Genomic DNA, 19404 nt, shown 5'->3' with positions numbered 1-19404 from the left:
GAAGGGAAGGAAGGGAGAAAGAAAGATAAAATAAAAACAAAGGAATAAAGGGAGCAAGGGAGAGAGAGAAAAGGAGAAAAAACAGAGAAAAAGAGGAAAAAGGAAGGAAGGAAAGAAAGAAAAGAAAAAAGAAAGAGAGAAAGAAAGAAAAGAAAAAGAAAGGATTTTGAGGGGCATTAAATAAGTAGAGATGAGAGGTACAGAACATACAGAACAGCAGTTAGGAGGGCCTTTAGAAGACTGAATATACTATGTCAAAGCTGGCAGACCATAGGATATGGAGCATTAAAGTATGGATTGTTAGTTTTAAGAGGAATTAAGAGATTCCTTAATTCAAATTTCTCATTTTACTGATGGAGAGTTTGAAGATCCAGATGGGCTCAACATCCCTGGACTCATCTTTTGAAGAGGCAGGCCTGGATGGAAGGTTACTTTTGTTTGCCAGCTTTTTCTCCAGTATTTATGATGCATTTGAATGGAATGCTATAGGTAAAAGAAACCCAGATCCAGAAATGACCGATGGTTTTGCTGCCATTAAACATGAAGGGCAGCAATCCTTGCACAATACAAAATATTTGTTTTTACAAACCCTGTGTTCTCTCCTGGAGTGCCTGCAGCTGTCCCCTGCTGGTTGGAGCAGTTTGCCAGGGGCTGCAATCAGCAGAGAGAAATCACTTCAAAACACTTTACCCCATGATTATATATCTCCTCCTAGGGATGAATTTCCTTCCAATATGAGTTAACACTCTTTCACAATTTTGAAATCCATGGCCATACATCAATTCCTTATGTCTTCCATGACATAAGATCAAATATTTGGAGTTATTAGGAAATTTAGCAGTCATTAAATAGAATTTACAAACAAATAAACTGAGGCCTTGAGCAACTGATAAGGGGTGTGAGAAGATCAGATAAGTGAGAGAAAGAGCTTGTCTTCAAAACCAGTTTTTTTGATTCATTTCCACCATATTACCCATTATTGCCTAGAAATCATCACAAATCATTTGCCTTTCATTCAGGAGCAACTGGGTATTACATTCACACCAAACTTCATACCTGGAGATTCAATAAAACTGCCCCAATCCTCATGGCTTCACTGACTTCAAGGCTATACATCAGCTGTGGGAAGCGGGGAGGACTCTGGTTGTTTGGTGGAAGTACTTCAATATAGACAGTGCAAATAGAATCCCTGCAAGGAAAGAGAAAAAGGGAAGTAAAATCAATTACATTTGGGAACATTTTGGAAAAAAAAATCTGTTGGGTAGATAGAATTTGAGCTGGAAAGGATTTCATTGTGTTGAGCAAGAAGTGATACCAACATCTATCCACTGAGCTAGGTGCCTTCCTCACTCTTTTTATGTCATAACAGTGGAGCATAATATATACATGTTCTAAATTACATAAACATTTAAGGAGAAAAATAACCCAATTCAAGTAAATTGACTTTTACTGAAAGATGTGTTCCCTCTTAAGGAATCTTCTTGCTGAAATGCCAGGAATCAACTCTCTTTGCCAGCCACACTATTGAATTCTCATGCTGGATTAAAAATGTATATTGAATAAGTAAGACTAATAACTAAACTTCCTTAAATTAGACTTCTGGGGCTACATATAGGATAAGAGAGTTAGAGCTCACTGTGACCTCAGTGGCCAGCAAGTCACTCTGAGTTTACAGATCAGGAAACTGAGATCCAGAAAGATTAAGGAATTTGTCCAAAGTCACATAAGTAGTTATTGGTAGAAGTCATCCTTTCATTAAGGGACCTGAGATTACAAAATCAGTCCTCTTTCTGTCATCCCACCATAGTGTCTGGATTTCCTTCTTATCTTGACTGCATTGATTTTGTATAAATCCCTTTTAATTTAATTTAATTTAATTTTACTTTTCATCATCTACTCAATATATTTTTATCATAAATTCTACTGCTATGCATAGATCTGACTAGTAAATTTTTCAAAGCTCCCCCAGTTTACTCACCACATTACCTTTTATTTGATAAAGAAAATTTTGACCTTATCTTGATACGGTCATCTACACCTAATTTCTACCAAACTGCTTTTTAGTTTTCTTAGAAATTTTTGTTACAAAGTGAATTTTTGTCCATAAAACTTTGAATTTTGGGTTTCTCAAACATGAAAATCCTACAGTCATTCGCTACTATTTATTGTGTACCACATCTATTACACTGATCCATAAGGCTATATTTAGTCATTACCAGATTGTTTTAATGATTACTACTTTGTACGATAATTTGAGATCTGATATTTATTAAGCCAATTTCTTTTTATTTTTTTTATTGATTTTCTTTTTTATATGAAAATGTTGTACATTTACATTTACATGAAACTTTTTGTAGTTTTCTAAAAATGATTTTGCTAGTTTTATTGGGATGGCAATGAACAAGTAAATTAATTTAAGTAGAATTGTCAAATTTTCTTGAATAGTTCAGTCTACTCATGAACAATTATTTTTTTATTGTTATTGCTGTTTGCTTATTTTTCCTGCTATGTTAAAGTTAGACTCTGCTCCTGAGATGGGGGAAACAGCATCATAAGCTGCAAGTTTCTTGTGTTACTGTTTTGAGACTTAATTCTAGAGTTCTAAATGGTTTCTTATTTCCTAAATGCAAGAGTTTTTTTTGTTTGTTAGTTTGTTTGTTTGTTTTGTTTCATTTTGAAGATAGGATTTGATCAGAGCAATTTGAAGACTTTAAATTTCATCAGCTGTTCTTTAATCCAAATTTCTGAACTTGTATGCATTTAAATTCATATCACATTCTATAGTTAACTTCATTTTCTAATATGAATATATTAATATGTTAAGTGAAGTATTGCATATTTTCATGTGGACTAAGCTGGGTTTGTAGTTATTATCTTGTGTACTATTTTCTGTGTATCATCAAAGGTTCATAAATATCCCCTAATTCAAAAGATGTATAAAAATACATTGTTTATAACAAAACTAATAATACACATTTAAAGTAATATGCACATGTAGCAAGCTTGATTACAGTTATCAGATCAACATGTATGTATACATATACATATATATATAACACATATATGTACATGTGCACACACATATTTGTGTATACCACCTAGCAAAACACCTTATAGCTTAACAAATATTTCACTGTTATATATCACACATTGTATCTACTCTGATAGACATTGTCTTACTACATTAAAAAAAAAAAATTCCCCCATTGTTTTTGAAGGTACCATAGACAAAATTACTTATTAAACAATTTATCCATTTACATTTCTGCCATTATACCCTCAGCGTATGGATTTCTAGCTTCAAAAAAAAAATCACATTTTCCTAGCATATATCACTCTTTGTCCAACAAATCATCTATTGCCTAGTAATGTTTTCTTTTTCTTCCTGATAACTCTTCTTTTCTGTAGGCAAAACTAGGACTCTAAATGATTATCATTTTCTCATCTGACCTCAAAGATAGAAATCCAATTAAGTCCATTTGAGTAACACCTTTTCCTAAGAAAAAAAAAATGAATCTATAGGACAAAACATTGACATTTATATAAGTCTTCCTTGACTTAAAATGGATGTTGAATTCATAGCTGGCTAGTGCTTTTGTCCAGCTCTGACAGACAGCATCCAACTTGATCAGAATGTAAGTCAATGGATTATTATAATTCCAATTTGAAAAGTGATTTTAATACACATAGTTGAGCCTTTTTGATGAAGGTTTCTTTCAAAACAAAGGATTCCATTTTGTATATGGAATAATGAATATTACTATTAGTAGGTCCTCTAACAAAAATGCAGTGATTTGGGGGTATACCTGATTCTACAACAGTCATCATTAGTATATATGTTAGAAAGCTGACCAAGCTTTTCTCATTTCAGTGGCCTCCATCTGGTGTCAAAGATGTAGGGTGGTCAGATTTCCCTCTCTTGGAATTCTCCTTTTGTCTCTCCCAACCAAATGTACCCTTAAATGAGATTGATAAGTTAGAGCTGATGGAAAATTTTCACAATATCTGACAACAACTGCCAAATCCTAGGTAACATTCAGTTTCTAAAGATTTTTTATGCTAATGTGAACTTCTGTTTTCTCTGAATCAGTACTCATTCTCTCTGGAGATGCTATGAGACCTGAATGCTTAAAACTTTGCAAATGGGCCTATGTCAATGGACCACTTCAAATCAGCTTCTTTTAGTTGACAAAACACTAACATTAATCTTTTCTCACATTCTCTTCAAGGTATCTCCAAAATGATATTTTCTAATTGTCTCATTTAGTTGATCTCAAGTTGAATGTCTCCAACCATGTTCTTCACATCTTCACATCACATGACGAATTGTTTTTAAACTGAAAACTGGGTAATATAGAGGTTACTTTGAAATTCTCCAGAGCCCTTTTTATTCATTTCTTCAGTCTTGTATTTCAAAGCCAAATTCTCTATTCAGCTCTGGCCTTTTCATCAAGAATACCAATTTTCCCTCCAAATGTCTGTCCTCAGTTTTGCTTTGGATTCTTGATAGTTATCCTAGCTCATTTGCCATCCACAATATTATATTCCAAGCCCTCTATTCTTTTAATGTGGATACTGCTAAACCTTGTTTAGTACTGACTGTGGCTTCATGATACTTGAATTCTTTTTTTTTTTTTCCTGGCTGCTTGACATATTTATTCCTTAACTTGGGAGTTCTGGAATTTGGCTACACTGTTCCTGGGAGTATTTATTTTGGGATCTCTTTTTGAAGGTGATCAATAAATTCTTTTAATTTCTATTTTACCCTCTTTTTCTTTAATGTAAGGGTGGTTTTCCTTGATTTCTTTTTTCCCCTAGTACATTTATTTATTTTTAATATATATTGCTTTATGAATCATGTTAGGAGAGAAAAACCAGAGCAAAAAGGAAAAATCATGGAAGAAGCATTAAAAAAAAAGAAAGAAGAAGTGAACATAGCATGTGCTGATTTACATTCAGTCTCCTTAGTTCTTTTTTCTGGATGCAGATGGCAATTTCTGTCCAAAGTCTATTGGACTGATTTGGATCATCAAATCACTGAGAAGAACCAAGTATATCATAGTTGAGTATTGCACATAATTGTTATTGTGTATAATGTATTTCTAGTTCTGTTTGTTTTGCTAAGCATCAGTTCATTTAAATGTTGTCAGGCATTTCTAAAATCAGCTGGTTCATCATATAAAAGTTCATTTCCTTCATATACCACAACTTGTTCAGTCATGCCCCAATTGATGGGCATCTATTTCTTTTTCAGTTCCTTGCCACCACAAAAAGAACTGCTACAAAAATTAGGATACAGACCCAGTAATGGCATTGCTTTGTCAAAGAGTATGCAAAATTTTATAGCTCTTTGAACATATTTCCAGATTGCTCTCTAGAATGATTGGATCATTTCACAGCTCCACCAACAATGCATTAGTGTCCCAGTTTTCATACTTCTCCAACATTTATCATAATCTTTTAATTTGCATTTCTCTCATAAATAGTGATTTAGAACATATTTTCATATAACTATAGATGGCTCTAATTTGTCATCTGAAAATTGGTTATATCCTTTGACTATTTATCCATTGGGGAATGATTTGTATGCTTATAAATAGGATACATTTCTTAGATATTTTAGAAATGACATCTTTATCACAAACATTAGTATAAAGATTTTTTCCCAATTTGTACTTATTTTTTAAACTTGTTTGTACTGATTTGCATTTGGGTGTCTGTCACATACTAGATTACTACAGGCCTTGATTACTGTGGCATGTGATATAATCCATTCACCACCCTATTTCTTAGCCATTACCAATTGATTTTGATGAATGCTGATTTATAATATAGTTTTAGATTTACTATTACTAAGCCACAGTTCTATATATTTTTTCATTAGTTTCCTTGATATTCTTGATGAATTTTGTTATTATTTTTCATACTTCTATAAAATATTTTTGGCACTTTGATTGGTATGGCACTAGCAAGTAGACCAATTTAGGCAGAATTTTCATTTTTATTATATTCGGTTGGCCTATCCATGAGCAATTGATATTTTTCCAATTGTTTACATGTGACTTTATTTGTGTGAGAAATGTTTTGTATTTATTCTCATATAGTTATTGGGTTTTTCTTGGCAGATAGACCTCCAAGTTATTTATTTCATCTATAGTAATTTTAAATGGAATCTCTCTTTCTTTCTCTTGCTGATGAGCTTTGTCACTAATATATAGAAATGCTGATGATTTGTGAGGATTTATTTTATATCCAGTAACTTTGCTAAAGCTGTGAATTGTTTCCAGGAGTTTTTGGATTATTTTCTAGGAATATCTAAGTGTAACATCAAATTATCTGCAAAGAGTGATAGTTTTATTTCCTCATGGCCTATTGTAATTCCTTTCATTTCTTTTCTTATTGCTAAAGCCAACATTTTAAGTACAATGCTGAATAATAGTGCTGATAATTGGCATCCTTGTTTTACTCCTGATCTTACTGAGAATCTGCCTACTTTCTCCTCATTACAAATAATGCTTGCTGTTGGTTTTAGATAGATACTGCTTATTGTTTTAAGGAAAACTCCTTTTATCCCTATGCTTTCTAGTGTTTTTAATAGTAATGAGTGCTTTATTTGTCAGAAGATTTTTCTGCATCTATTGAGATTATCATATGATTTTGGTTGATTTTATTGTCGATATGCTCAATTATGGTAATAGTTTTCTTTTTTCTAATTTGATTAAGCACAAGTTTTTCTATTTTGATGTTTTTTTTTTTTTTTCATAAAACTACCTCTTAAGTTTATTTATTAGTTCAAGGGTTTTCTCAGTCTCAGTTTTCTTAATCTCTCCTTTGAATTTCAGAATTTCAAATTTAGTATTTAACTGAGGGTTTTCAGTTTATTTTTCTAACTTTTTTAGTTATATAACAAATTCATTGATCTCCTCTTTCTCTATTTTATTCACAAAGCTATTTAGTGATGTAAAATTTCTTTTATGAACTGCTTTGGCTTGTCCAGCAGTTTTGTTATGTCGTCACTTTATTGTCATTCTCTTGGATGATATTAAAGATTGTTTGACTCACTCATTTTTAGAATTAGATTATTTAATTTCCAATTGGCTTTTAGTCTATCTTTCCCCACTCTTTTATTGAATATAATTTTTATCACATTGTGATCTGAAAGGGAAGTAGTTACTATTTCTGCCTTTCTGCATTTGATTGTGAGGTTTTTAATACTTAATACATAGTGAATTTTTGTGTAGGTACCATGTACTGTTAAGAAAAAGCTATATTCTTTTCTCTCTATTTAGTTTTCTGCAGAGCTCTATGGTGTTAGGATTCTTACAAAGTGCTAAGTAAGTGGAATTGAGGAGACAGTGGTTAAATCTAGTTTAGTATTGATTTAATCCTACAATAAATAATGGTTTCCTAGTGATATAATGATTGGTTTGCACACAGTGTGGGATATATAAGGAGTAACTAGTCAAGGCCAGAAAGGACAAGCCCGCTAGAAGCTCATTTGCAGGGAGCTAGAGGCAGAAGCTGGCACAGTCAAAGGATTAGCTGCAGGAGCTCTCGGAACCAAGGAGAGAAATGGGCCTCTATTAAAGCTAACTGGGCCCCTGGAAAAGAGACAAGACTTTGAAGGAGGCAATAAAGGATTTGGACTTTAACTCCTGGCTGCATTTGGGGTGATTATTGAACTGAAATGAAGGCTGCTCCCAGAAGCCCCTCAAGAAACCTGCTTCCAGATTACATTTTAGAGAAGAATATTATACTATGGTATCTAGATTTTTTCAGATTCTATTACCCCCCCCCAGTTTCTTTTTTTTTTTAGTGTGTGTGTATGTATGTGTGTGTGTGTGGTTAGATTTGTCTTATTTTGAGAGAGAAGGTTGTGGTCACCCACTATTATAGTTTTGCTGTCTATTTCTTCCTATAATGAGTTAATTTTTTTTTTTTTTTTAGGATTTTGGCTATTCTACCACTCAGTGCATACATATTTAGCTTCATTATTACATTATTCAGAGAATCCTTGTCAAAATATCCTTTTCTTCCTGTTCTCTTCTAATAAGATCTATTTTTATTTTTGTTTTATCTGAGATCAGAATAGTTACCCCTATTTTTTTTTATATCCACTGAAGCATAATAAATTTTAATTTAGCCTTTTGCCTTCTCTGTGTTAGATGTGTTTCTTGTAAACAATACATTGTAGGATTCTGTTTTTTAATCCACTCTGCTATTCACTTTTGTTTTATGGGAGACTTCATCCCATTCACATTCACAATTATGATTAGCAATTCTGTATTTCCTTCTAGCCTATTTTCTCTCCTGTATATACTTTGTTCTCTCTTTCTACCCAGTTCTCAGTTGTGTTTTTTTCTCACCCACCTACACCCTTTTCTCCTATCACCCCTCCCCCTTCTCTTAGCAGTATTTTAACCCACTCCACCCACCACTTTATCTTCTATCATCCCTTCGTCCTTCTCTTACCTTCTCCCCTAGTGTTTCTGCCCTCCTTTCTATTCTGTCTCTTCCTTTTCTTTTCCTTTTTCTCCTCCTATTTCTTTATAAGGTTCAGTACAATTCTATGCCCAAATGAATGATTAAATTATTTCCTTTTAGAGCCAAAACTTATGAGATTAAGCTTCAAATAATGCTCATGCCCCTCTTTTCTTTCCCTCAACTTAATAGGTCTTTTGCATCTCGTCATGTGAACTAATTTTCCATTATACCTACTCTTTCCTCTTTTTCCAGTACAGATCTTTTCCCACCCAATAATGTATTTTTCTTTGATATCATCACATGAGAGACTAGTCAGAACCACATGTTCAGTCCATGTGATGCCCTACCTTCTGTTCGTCCCAGTGAAAGATACACATCTTGAGTTACAGATAGCATTTCCTATCTAGGAATATAAATAGTTTAATGTTTAAATAATATATATTTTCCCTCTGTTTATCTTTCTATGCTTCTCTTGAGTCCTGTGTTTGTAGATTAAAATTTCTGTTTAGTTGATATTTTTTTCAGTAGAAATGATTGAAAATCTTATTTCACTGAAGCTCTATTGCTTCCCTTGAAAGATAATGTTGAGTTTCCCTGGATAGTTAATTCTTGTTGTATCTTTAGATCCTTTTCCTTGCACAATATGGTATTCAAGGCTCTCCAATCCCTTATTTTAGAAGCTTTGCATTTAGGGTTAGTGTTAGAGTCAGGGGGCACATTTACCTAAATCCTGACTTGCTCATTGATATTTGAACTGTTTTTGTCTTGCAGCTTGCAGCATTTTTCCCTTGGGATTTTAGTTCTGAAGTTTTGCAACAATGTTCTTTGGGGTTTTCCTTGTGGGACCTCTTTCTGAAAGTGATTGATAGATTCTGTCAAAGAACATTTTCCCCTCTATTTCCAGAATATTGGGGCAATTTTCCTTAATGATCTCTTGAAGAATGCTATACAGACTTTTTTTTTTTTTTTTTTTTTTTTTTGGTCATGGTCATCAAGTAGAATAATAATTTTTAAATTGTCTCTTCTAGATCTCTTTTCCAGGTCAGCTGTTTTTCCAAACAGGCATTTCCCAATTTCTTATATATTTTTTTCATTCTTTTTAGTTTGTTTGACTGATTACTGCTACCTGCAGAGTCATTAGCTTCCATTTACCCCATTCTAGTTTTTAATGTGTATTATTCTTCAGTTAACTTTTTTTCTCTCTTTTTCCATCAGGTTAATTCTACTTTTTAAGAAGTTGTTTTCTTCAGACAACTTTTTTTCCTTTCTTTTCCAAATTGTTGACTATCTCATGTGTACCTCTCATTTCCTTTCTCATTTTTTTCTTCTACCTCTCTTGTTTGCCCTTTAAAGTCTTTGATGAGTAGTTCCAAGAAGCCTGTTTGGGCTTGAGATCAATTCATATTACTGAGATTTCTTCTGTGGACATTTTGTCCTCATCTGAGTTTATGTTTTGGTCTGCCCTGTTACCATAGTAGCATTCTATAGTCAAGATTTTTTTTCTGTTTCTTGCTCCTTTTCTTTTCTTTTGGTCTATTTCCTCTTTTTTTAACTTTAATGGTTGAGCTCTGTTCCTTGGCTGTCCCAAACTTCCTGTGCAGCTTTGAGCCTTGACTTTGAGTACAGTGGCCCCCCTTTTTTTGTGAATCAGTTGAGATTAAGTAAAGGACTCCTGGTCACACAACTAAGAAGTAAATGGTAAATGTCTAAGGCCAGATTTGAGCTCATATTTTCCTGACTTCAAGTCTAGTGTTCTATCCACCATACCATATAGCTGCCATATCCAGTTTTTTCCAATGAGATATTTCACATTCCTTTTTTTTTCAATTATTTTTTTTCTTTTACAGTTTCTCAATCTCTTATATAATTATTAGCTTCAATTTGTTCTATTTTAGTTTTTAAGGAATTGCTTACTTCAGTGATATTTTGTACTTTTTTCATTTGATCAAATCTACTTTTTAAGAGTTTTTTTTTTTCCTTCAATCAATTTTTGTGCACCTTTTTTTTTTAATTTGGCCAATTTTACTTTTTAAGTTATTCTTTTTTAAATTGGCTTTTTGTACTTTTTAAAAAAAATTATTTGATCTAGTCTGTTTATTGTATTATTTTTTTCAGTATTTTTGGTCTCCTTTACCAATACGTAGCCTTGTTTTACGTTATTTTCCAGCATTATTATCATTTTTCTTCCCAATTTTTTTTCTCTCCCTCTATTACATGACTTTCAGAATCCTTCCTGAGCTCTTCCATGGCCTGAAACCAATTCATCTTTTTTTGGGAGGTTTTGGATCTAGGAGCTTTGATTTTATTATCTCTGTGTGTGTGTGTGTATGTGTGTGTGTGTGTGCATGTGTGCGTGTGTGTGATTTGTGTGTTTCAATCTTTCTTGTCACTACAGAGACTTTCTATGGTTACAATTTTGTTTTGGTTATTTGTTCATTTCATTGACTTTTAAGTGTTTCTTAAAGTAGGGTTCTGCTTTAGACTAGAGGGTGCATTGTCCCAAGCTTCAAGAATTTTGTGTGGCTATTTTCAGAGATACTTCTAGTGACCTGTAAGTTCCCCCAAAATAATATGATCTAAGAAGATGTGTGTTTACTACTCTCTTGGCCTTTGCACTAATATGTGAACAATCACAAACATGAAACTGTGAGGACTCCACTATACTGTGTCCACAAGTTATAGTGTGCTAGTGCTCCTTCTCAACCTGGGATTGCTACCCAGTACTGTGACCTAGATATGAATATGGACAAAGCAATAGGGTCCTTTCTCAGTGCTAGCAAAAGACTCCTATATTCTCCTTGCTATCAGTTGTTTGACTCCTGTTTATCTTCTGTGGGTTGAGAATTATGAAAGCACCTGCTTCTACTGCTCATTCAGTGGCTTCCAAGTCCTGTTTCTAGTTTGCTGGAGTATGGGCTATGATGGACTATGCTCGACTCACCCTGGTGCAACAGATCTTTCCTGCCTATTTAAAAAATCCCTTGAGCTGGAAAATTAGTTCACCCTATTCTTTTGTCAATTCTGCTATACCCAGAATACTTTATGCCATTATTTAGAAGTCTTTGGAGGAGTTTGGTAGAGAGTAAGGGAGCTGTTGCCTTTTCTCTGCATTATCCATCCCGCCACTCTCCTATCCCCTACCATCAAGTACCCATTGTAAACGGAGATTCTGTCAGTAGTCATCCAATCCAGGGAGAGAGCTCAGGACTCAAGTTTCAGGGCTGAAGTGGATTTTTAGGTTGAAGAATTGGAAAGCATGGAGGAAGTCCTAGATGTAGCTTTGAGAAGAATGAGACAGTTCCTATCTTCTTCCCCTTTCTATCTGTGTTTCAGTGGATGGGTTCAAATATGTCAAAGTTTCCCTAAGAACCTTGTTAAAAGTTATGAACTACAAAACTAGGAATAAGATTTAACAAAACTTAAGGCTATGACATTTTCTCTCCTAAATGCAAAAGTGATTTAACATCTTCTAGAGAGGGGAAGAAGAGGATAGTGATCATGAATATTAAGAAGTTGTTTTAAGTTAGTATCTAAATGACAGCACACAGTGCCATGCGCATGACAGAAACAAAGTGGAATTGAAAGAAATGAATGCAATTGTTGACACATAAAAGGTTGAAAAGTCTTTGATCTTTTTTTTCAACTTATAGCTGTGCCTCATGTCATTAGATTGAGAATATTTTTTAATCAATATATCTTTGACACTATAGCCCCTTTTGACAATCAATTAGAACTTTCCACTTTGCTCCATATACTTACCTTCTAAGTCCCATAATTGAATCACTTAAAATATGCACATTTTAACTCCAGACAATCAATTCAAACATATTTTAATCTATTACTTCTTTTCATTTTAATCATTTTATGATTAGAAAAGGCTAGAACAACTTTTGAATTTTTTTTTCAACTTTGACCATAGAAGATTTTTTGAGAGGTTGATCATATTAGTTTTGATTTACAGATCCCTTAAGTGAGGGTACATGAAAAGTAATTAATTACTGCAAATCAGTATCAATAAAAAAAACAAAACAAAACAAAAAACATTTATTTAGTATCTACTTATGCCAGGCATTGTGCTAAACTTGGTGATTGAAAAAAAAACAAAAACAAAAACAATCTTCATTCAAAGAAATCCCAATCCATTGGGGGAAACAAAAAGCAAATGATATGTATAGCCTAGTCATACTGATATAAATAGTAAATAACTAATAGAAGGAAGAAATTAGCATTAAGAGGCATTAGAAATAGATTTTCTCTAGAAGATGGGATTTTTATACGAAGTTAAAGGAATCTCTGTCTCTCTGTGTGTATACATATATGTATACATGTATATTTGTGTATATGTATATGTTTATATATGTGTGTATATATCCAGGCATGAGAATTGGCTAGAGTCCAAAGTCAAAAAAGAGAATGTCTTATTCATGGAACAGCCAGGAGGCCATTGTCACTGGAACAAAGAATATATGTTGGAGAGAAAGGTCTAATAAGACTAAAATGGTAGGGAGGAGATAGGTTATGAAGGGCTTTGAACAAACAGAGGATTTCCTATTTGATCTTGAATGTGATAGAGAACAACTGGAGTTTATTGAATCAGATCTGGGGTGACATGGTCAAAGCTCTGATTTAGAAGAATCATTTTAACGGTTGAATGGAAAGTGGATCAAAGAGGATAGAGATTTGAGGCAGGCTGACCCACCAGCAGACTATTGCAATATTATAGATGTGAGGTGATGGGGGCCTGCAGTGGAGTGAGGGCAGTGTCAAAGGAGAGAAGGGGGTATGTTCAAGAGTTGTTACAAAGATAAAACTGCTAGAAGTTAAGTGAAAGGATGACTAGAGTGGGGCAGAGGGATAAAAGAGGTAGGATGGTCAACCAGAAGCCTCCTGAAATTGTCCAGTGGTGAAGATCTGTCATACATAGAGAGAAGAAGATGTAAAAATATGATAGTACAAACGACAAATTTAGACATGGAGTAGATATGCAGGGAATTTAATAGAGAGTTGAGGATGACACCTATTTTTTCAGCCTGGGTGACTGGATGAGTGGTAGTGTCCTTGAATGTAATAGTAAAGTTGGGAGGAAGGGAGCATTTGAGGGGAAATTCTATCATGCTTTAGAAAATATTCCTTACACATGATCTCATTTGAAATTCTCTAAGATCCTTGATTCAGTGAAGAGGATTCTTCTTTTCAAAGCAGAGGAGCAAAAGCTACTTTGGCTTTAGGCCCAGGCTTTCTCATCATCATTTTCAGGTGCTTCTATATCACCAAAGGAAAATGTGAACAGAGAAGAAATAGGAAATCTGTAATCTGATAGTGTAAACTTGGGAACAAAATGGATGCCAACCGGTTAAATAGAGAAATGTCCTGAATCAGATAGAAGTTAGGGAGGGAAATTAAATGACCTACAACCCTTTGTTCTCACAGACAGACACAAACCACTGGTTTGCAAATGGACCTTCTCTTCCACTTGTTTTATTCCTACTCAGGAGAGGAGTGATGGAAGCTGCAAGTTTATCTTCCTGGTATTTTCTTAATTCTCATAGGGAATTTCTTTCTTTTTTTTTCTCTTCCCTTATTTAGTTAACTAATAATTCTCATTTAAGCTAGCTTCACAAATTATGTCACCATATCTGTGATGAGCACTTTACAAAGTTCTAGGCACTATGGCTGGGATATAAACCAAAAATGAGCAATCTTTGCCTTTGAGGACCTTATATTAAACGCATAATCAAAGATAGGCAAGGGAGAATCAACATAAAAGACAAAATGATTTTCAGGGTTGAAAAATGTGCTAGTTAGAAAGATTAAAATTCAAGCCTTGAATCTGACACAAATAGACTATCAATCAACCAGCTAATCAAAAAGTATTTATGATATATCTTTCTTGTTTCAGGCCCTCTGCTTGGTACTGGAAATGCATAAATATATAAATAAAATAGTCCTTACCTTCAAGGAACTTATATTCTATCATAGAAGAGAAAAAAAACAATAGAACACATAGAATAATGTAACCAGGTAACATTTCAACAAACAAACTGATTCACTAAAATAATATAAAGTCATAGATGGACTTGTCAGTCAACATCAACAAAGGCAATTCTACACCAGAAGGCCATTTTGCTGATAAAATCACTGCACTTTCTCCATATAATTCTTCCTTTATGATGAAAGGACTATTTATATAATACTTTAAGGTTTGCAATGGACTTGATAGGCATTATTTCATTGATTCTTACAATACCAACCCTAGGAGGCTGATAACATTATCATTCATGTTTTACAAATAAGGAAAAAGGCACTGAAATTAAATGAGTTGTTCAGGGTGCCACAGATATTGTGTCTAAATCTAAACCTAAATCCTCAGGTTTTCTTAACCCCAGGTCCAAAACTCTGAGCCATCTACCTATCTAATAAATACCATCTTGAGTAATACTAATGAATGATATAGCACTTTATTTTCTGTAAAAGTATTGAAAGGAACTAATATTTGACAATAAAATAATATGCATAAAAGTAGTTTGAAAAACATAATTGCAATACAATTTCAAAATAGCATTATTACTTTAAGCAATTATTATTATTAACTACCATTAATGATTATAATCTAGGATCCACAACTATTCTCCTCCCAGATGATTTTAACACAAAGTTTGGAAAGTAATATGCAAATACTCTGATGCTCTTATCAACATGGGTCTTCCTTCCAGTGATACAGATGGTAACTTATCCAGGCCTTTTATCCCATTCAACTGTCTGTCATATCATCCCCTGCATTTACCACACAAGGTTTATCTAACATGTTAATGGTTTTCCTTGAATTCTCTTAACACCCCAAGATAACTATATGGCACATGGGCTCTCCACTAATTATCTTTTCATTTAAATCTAATAGCCCACCTATTTTTTTTTCCTTCATGAATTGACTATTAAGGGTTTCTGAAGGGTAGCCTTTTCCTCTTTCTATTTATTCAGGCTTACTTATTGATTCTAAATTTCTTTTGTCCTTTATATTTGTCCTTCATAACCTCTACCCAGTTCTTTTTTTTCTCAATAGGAAAATTTAGAATATATCCATTGGGTTAAACAACTATTTTATTTCCTAGTTGGAATTATGCCCAATATTTAAAAGTAATGTATTATTGCTTAAAAATCATTTTCTTTACTTTCTGAAATTGAATGTGCTTATATGCTATTTTTTTTCTATCATGTTGATACAGAGCCTGACCTAATTCTAACTAAAGTCACATGGATTCATTGGATCATCAATATACAATAGATGCAGATGGGGGTTCAGAAGTCAACTATTCCAATCTGCACATTATAAATCATAAAATCAAGATCCATGTATTATTAATATTTTCCTAGCCTCTTGAAATAACTTGTCTTTTATCTAAGAAATTAGGATTTTTAAAATCACATTTTTGGCTAATATATATCTATATTGAAATGCATGCTATTATTCTATGCTCCCCTCTCTTCCCCAGTTCTAACATTTCTGGGCAACTTTTAACTTATGACTTCTTCAACAAAGGTGCACTTATTTTATTTTTATCATGTTCTCCTGTTATTCTCTCTCCATTCATTGTTTTCCAGGTGAGGTATTTTTGACAGAGATATATTTTCTATTTTTGCCTCTATTTTGTAATAAAATATTTTTATCATTGGATTTTTAAAATTATTATTCTTTTTTTTCAAGGAATCCACAGCTTTTCAAGACTTCTTGGTATCTTTTTAGGTTATTTATACCCTGTTTATAACTTCCTTCATTTGAAAAAAATGGGGCTTTCTACTCACCTTTGTGGCTATTCTTGGGTTATTTCAAAATTAATCTCAGCTGCAATTTTATCCTAGGCTCTTAGCATCCCATGATTTTAGGGGTGCATTAGGAGTTTTTTGTTGATTGGTTATTTCCTAAATATCTTTACTCCTTTTATCCCTGCCATTTCTAGTGTGAGTTTAGTCTTTGAACTTTTTCTTTTAGATTGGTGAAAGATACTGGATGATTCATTTTTGAGAATGAACTTCATTGGAAGAGGCCAATAGAAGGCAGCTGATGATTGATTGGCCCACCATTAGATGGTCTAAAACTTTTAGTATGGTGTATGATTATAGTATGAATTATGACTATAGGCAACCAATGACCCCAGGGTATGAAGCAACCATTGAGGCATTTGTACGGATGACAAGAGCAGTTTTATACCAATTGAATTATACCCATCTCTTTTGTTGGTATTAGTATAGCCCTGTTATGTTTTCATTTGATTTTTATCTTCAAGATATTTCTTATTTTTCTCTTTTCTGATAGTTGTTCATTTATTAATATTTTTGAAGGCCTGATCTGGCTTGAGATTTTAATTCTACCACCTCATAAAAAGTACTTCCAGTGATTGTCCTGTTGTAACACATGGTTTTCAAACAATCCTAATTTCTCCATGATTAAGTTATATGGTTCTTTCACTAATAAATACCATTTAAACTTCTCTTTATGTAACCTCTTTCTATTTTCAACCTCTACAATCCTTTGACAATGTAACAATCAAGCAATCCTGCCTAACTATTTTGCAATGAAGGAAATGAACTCTGTACTGGTAGGGATGACTTTTGATTATCTCTGAATGAATTCCAGAGTTGTATAGTGTAAATGCTATACTCCAACTTATGAGGTCAAAGTATTTGAGTCTTTAAATCATTAAGATCCATAATATTCCTTAGAAGTCAATAGCATCTTTTTTTTTTTTTTTTTGGCACAGGGAGACTGAGAAACAGAGGGGTTAGAGGGGTTACCTGCCATGGATATCTTGGTGACTGCGCTGAGTCCTTGAAGACAACTTTTAAAAACTCACTTATCCATTCTCTAATTTGCATTTCACCTCCATCTTTCCCTAGGGTCTGATTGAAATACTGATATCATGATTAAAGCTGAATCCTGACAGATATAGAACGAAAGGATTTCTGAGCTTCAAACCTAAAATACTCCTTCTCCCAATGCTTCCAAAGCAGAAATCTTCCAGGTGACTTCCACGTGGGCTTAAAACAATTGAATGATATGTAAAACTCCAAGTGTAAATTCATCTTGGCTTACCCAGGGAAGGGCAAGAGAGTCACTGCTCTGAACTTTGTAGGCTTATGTGATATCCACATCCCATATCTGATAGTGGAAAATAATTTAATGATTTTCAATTCAAACATCATGTTCAAGACCAATTAACCTGTATTTAAGTTTCTAGGGGAAAATGTATTGTAAGAGGTCACAGGAATTGGACATGAGTAACAGAAGACCAACGTCTTTCATATGTTCATACCAAATTTTATGACACTTCTAATAAGCAGAATTTTTACACCTGAATTTTACAAGGGAACATCTATCTGGATGATTAGAATAAACTTTTCTCTCTTCACTTTGCTTCTGACTCTCAGACATTCATGTTTCAGCTCCCTTTTCAATCAGGACATACCCTTATATTCTGTGGCTTTCCAACCTGGAACATCTGTTTGTCCTCTGGCCACTTCTCAGATTGGTGAATTCCTCTTGAGGTTTCCATACAGGGAGAGCCCTAAGCCACCTAAACTGATTCTTTTCTCAGGTCTACTTTTGATTTTCATGAATGTGATGTGATGTAACTACATGGTTATGTATCTCTTCAATCTTTTTTTTTTTAATTTATTTTCTTTTTACATAGTTCTTTCCCCAATTAGAATGTTAATTTTTTGAAGGCTGGTGCTCTTTTTCCCCTAGTCAGTCAATCAATATTCACTACATGCTAGACACTGTGCTAAACACTGGGAATACAAATACAATAATAATAAAAAAAAAGAAAATCTCTGCCCTCAAGGAGCTTCTAATCTAATAGACAGCACACAGATAGAAATGGGAATCAATTCTTTAATAAAAAGATTCAATTCAATAGGTCACTTATGCTAGATCATCCAAAATCACTGTGCTATATATTTAATCTATATCAGATTGCTTCCTATCTTTTGGAAGGGGGAGGTGAGGGATGGAGGAAAAAAAAATTCAGAACACAAAGTTTTAGAAAAACAAATGTTGAAAACTATCTTTACACATATTTGGAAAAAAATAAAATACTACTGAAAAAAATCACTGTGGTAGGCCATTGGAGACATGATATATCTACCTTCCTAAAGGTGATACATATATAAATATATATGTGAATCCATATATATACATGGACACACATATACATGTATATATTAAATATATGTATATAAATATATACATATCGTCTCTCTATATCTTCATTCTATTGTGTAGCTAAGCTGACCTTTCTGTTGCTCTTTATACACAATACTTTATGTCTTGTCTCTAGCCCTTAACTTTGTTAGGCTCCCGTGCCTAAAATCCCCTCCTTCCTCACTTCTAGTTCTCCTAATATGATTCCCCATGTCCTCCAAGACAACTATTGCATCATCCCTTCCTTGAAGCTTTTCCTGATACCTCCAAATGCTAGTTCTTTCCTCACCAAAATAATCACCTTGAATTTCTTTTATACAAACCAATATTTGAGCAGGTAAATTTCTCCATGCTAACCTCCTGTGATCATCATTCATTAATGTGTTTAAAATTTTTTCTTAGTCTATTTATATTTTCAACCTCTATGACTCCTTGACAATAAAATAAGAACGAAATGCAAATAGTATCTAAAACTTAGACCCGAGTCTGTGGTCTGGGAACTCAGAAGGAGAAGTCCGCCTATGGCTCTTCAGTAATAATGCGGACACTTGGCTCTGTTGCTTCTTAACTCCCATCCATTACAGACTCTGGTATCCAACTGAACATATAAAATTGATGGAGTTAATTTAACTTCCACTTCTTTTGTGGCTTAATAATTGCACTCATTGCTGATTTTTTTCAGCAAATTAAAGAGTGGTACAGGCAGTTCCCAGGAATCCAGT

General features: G+C 33.6%; 1 protein-coding gene across 1 annotated transcript in view; it reads right to left on the bottom strand.

Annotated features, from left to right (window-relative positions):
* PCDH15 (protocadherin related 15) overlaps positions 1 to 19404 on the bottom strand; it is an 859006-nt gene that overhangs the window by 366056 nt on the left and 473546 nt on the right. The window contains exon 14 of the mRNA XM_051973865.1: positions 1057 to 1189. Within this exon, the coding sequence (XP_051829825.1) occupies positions 1057 to 1189 (133 nt within the window). The remainder of the gene's footprint in view (positions 1 to 1056; positions 1190 to 19404) is intronic.

The sequence above is a fragment of the Antechinus flavipes genome, chromosome 2 (assembly GCF_016432865.1).
Source record: "Antechinus flavipes isolate AdamAnt ecotype Samford, QLD, Australia chromosome 2, AdamAnt_v2, whole genome shotgun sequence".
Classification (NCBI taxonomy): domain Eukaryota; kingdom Metazoa; phylum Chordata; class Mammalia; order Dasyuromorphia; family Dasyuridae; genus Antechinus; species Antechinus flavipes.
This window is presented reverse-complemented; position numbering and strand designations above follow the sequence as displayed.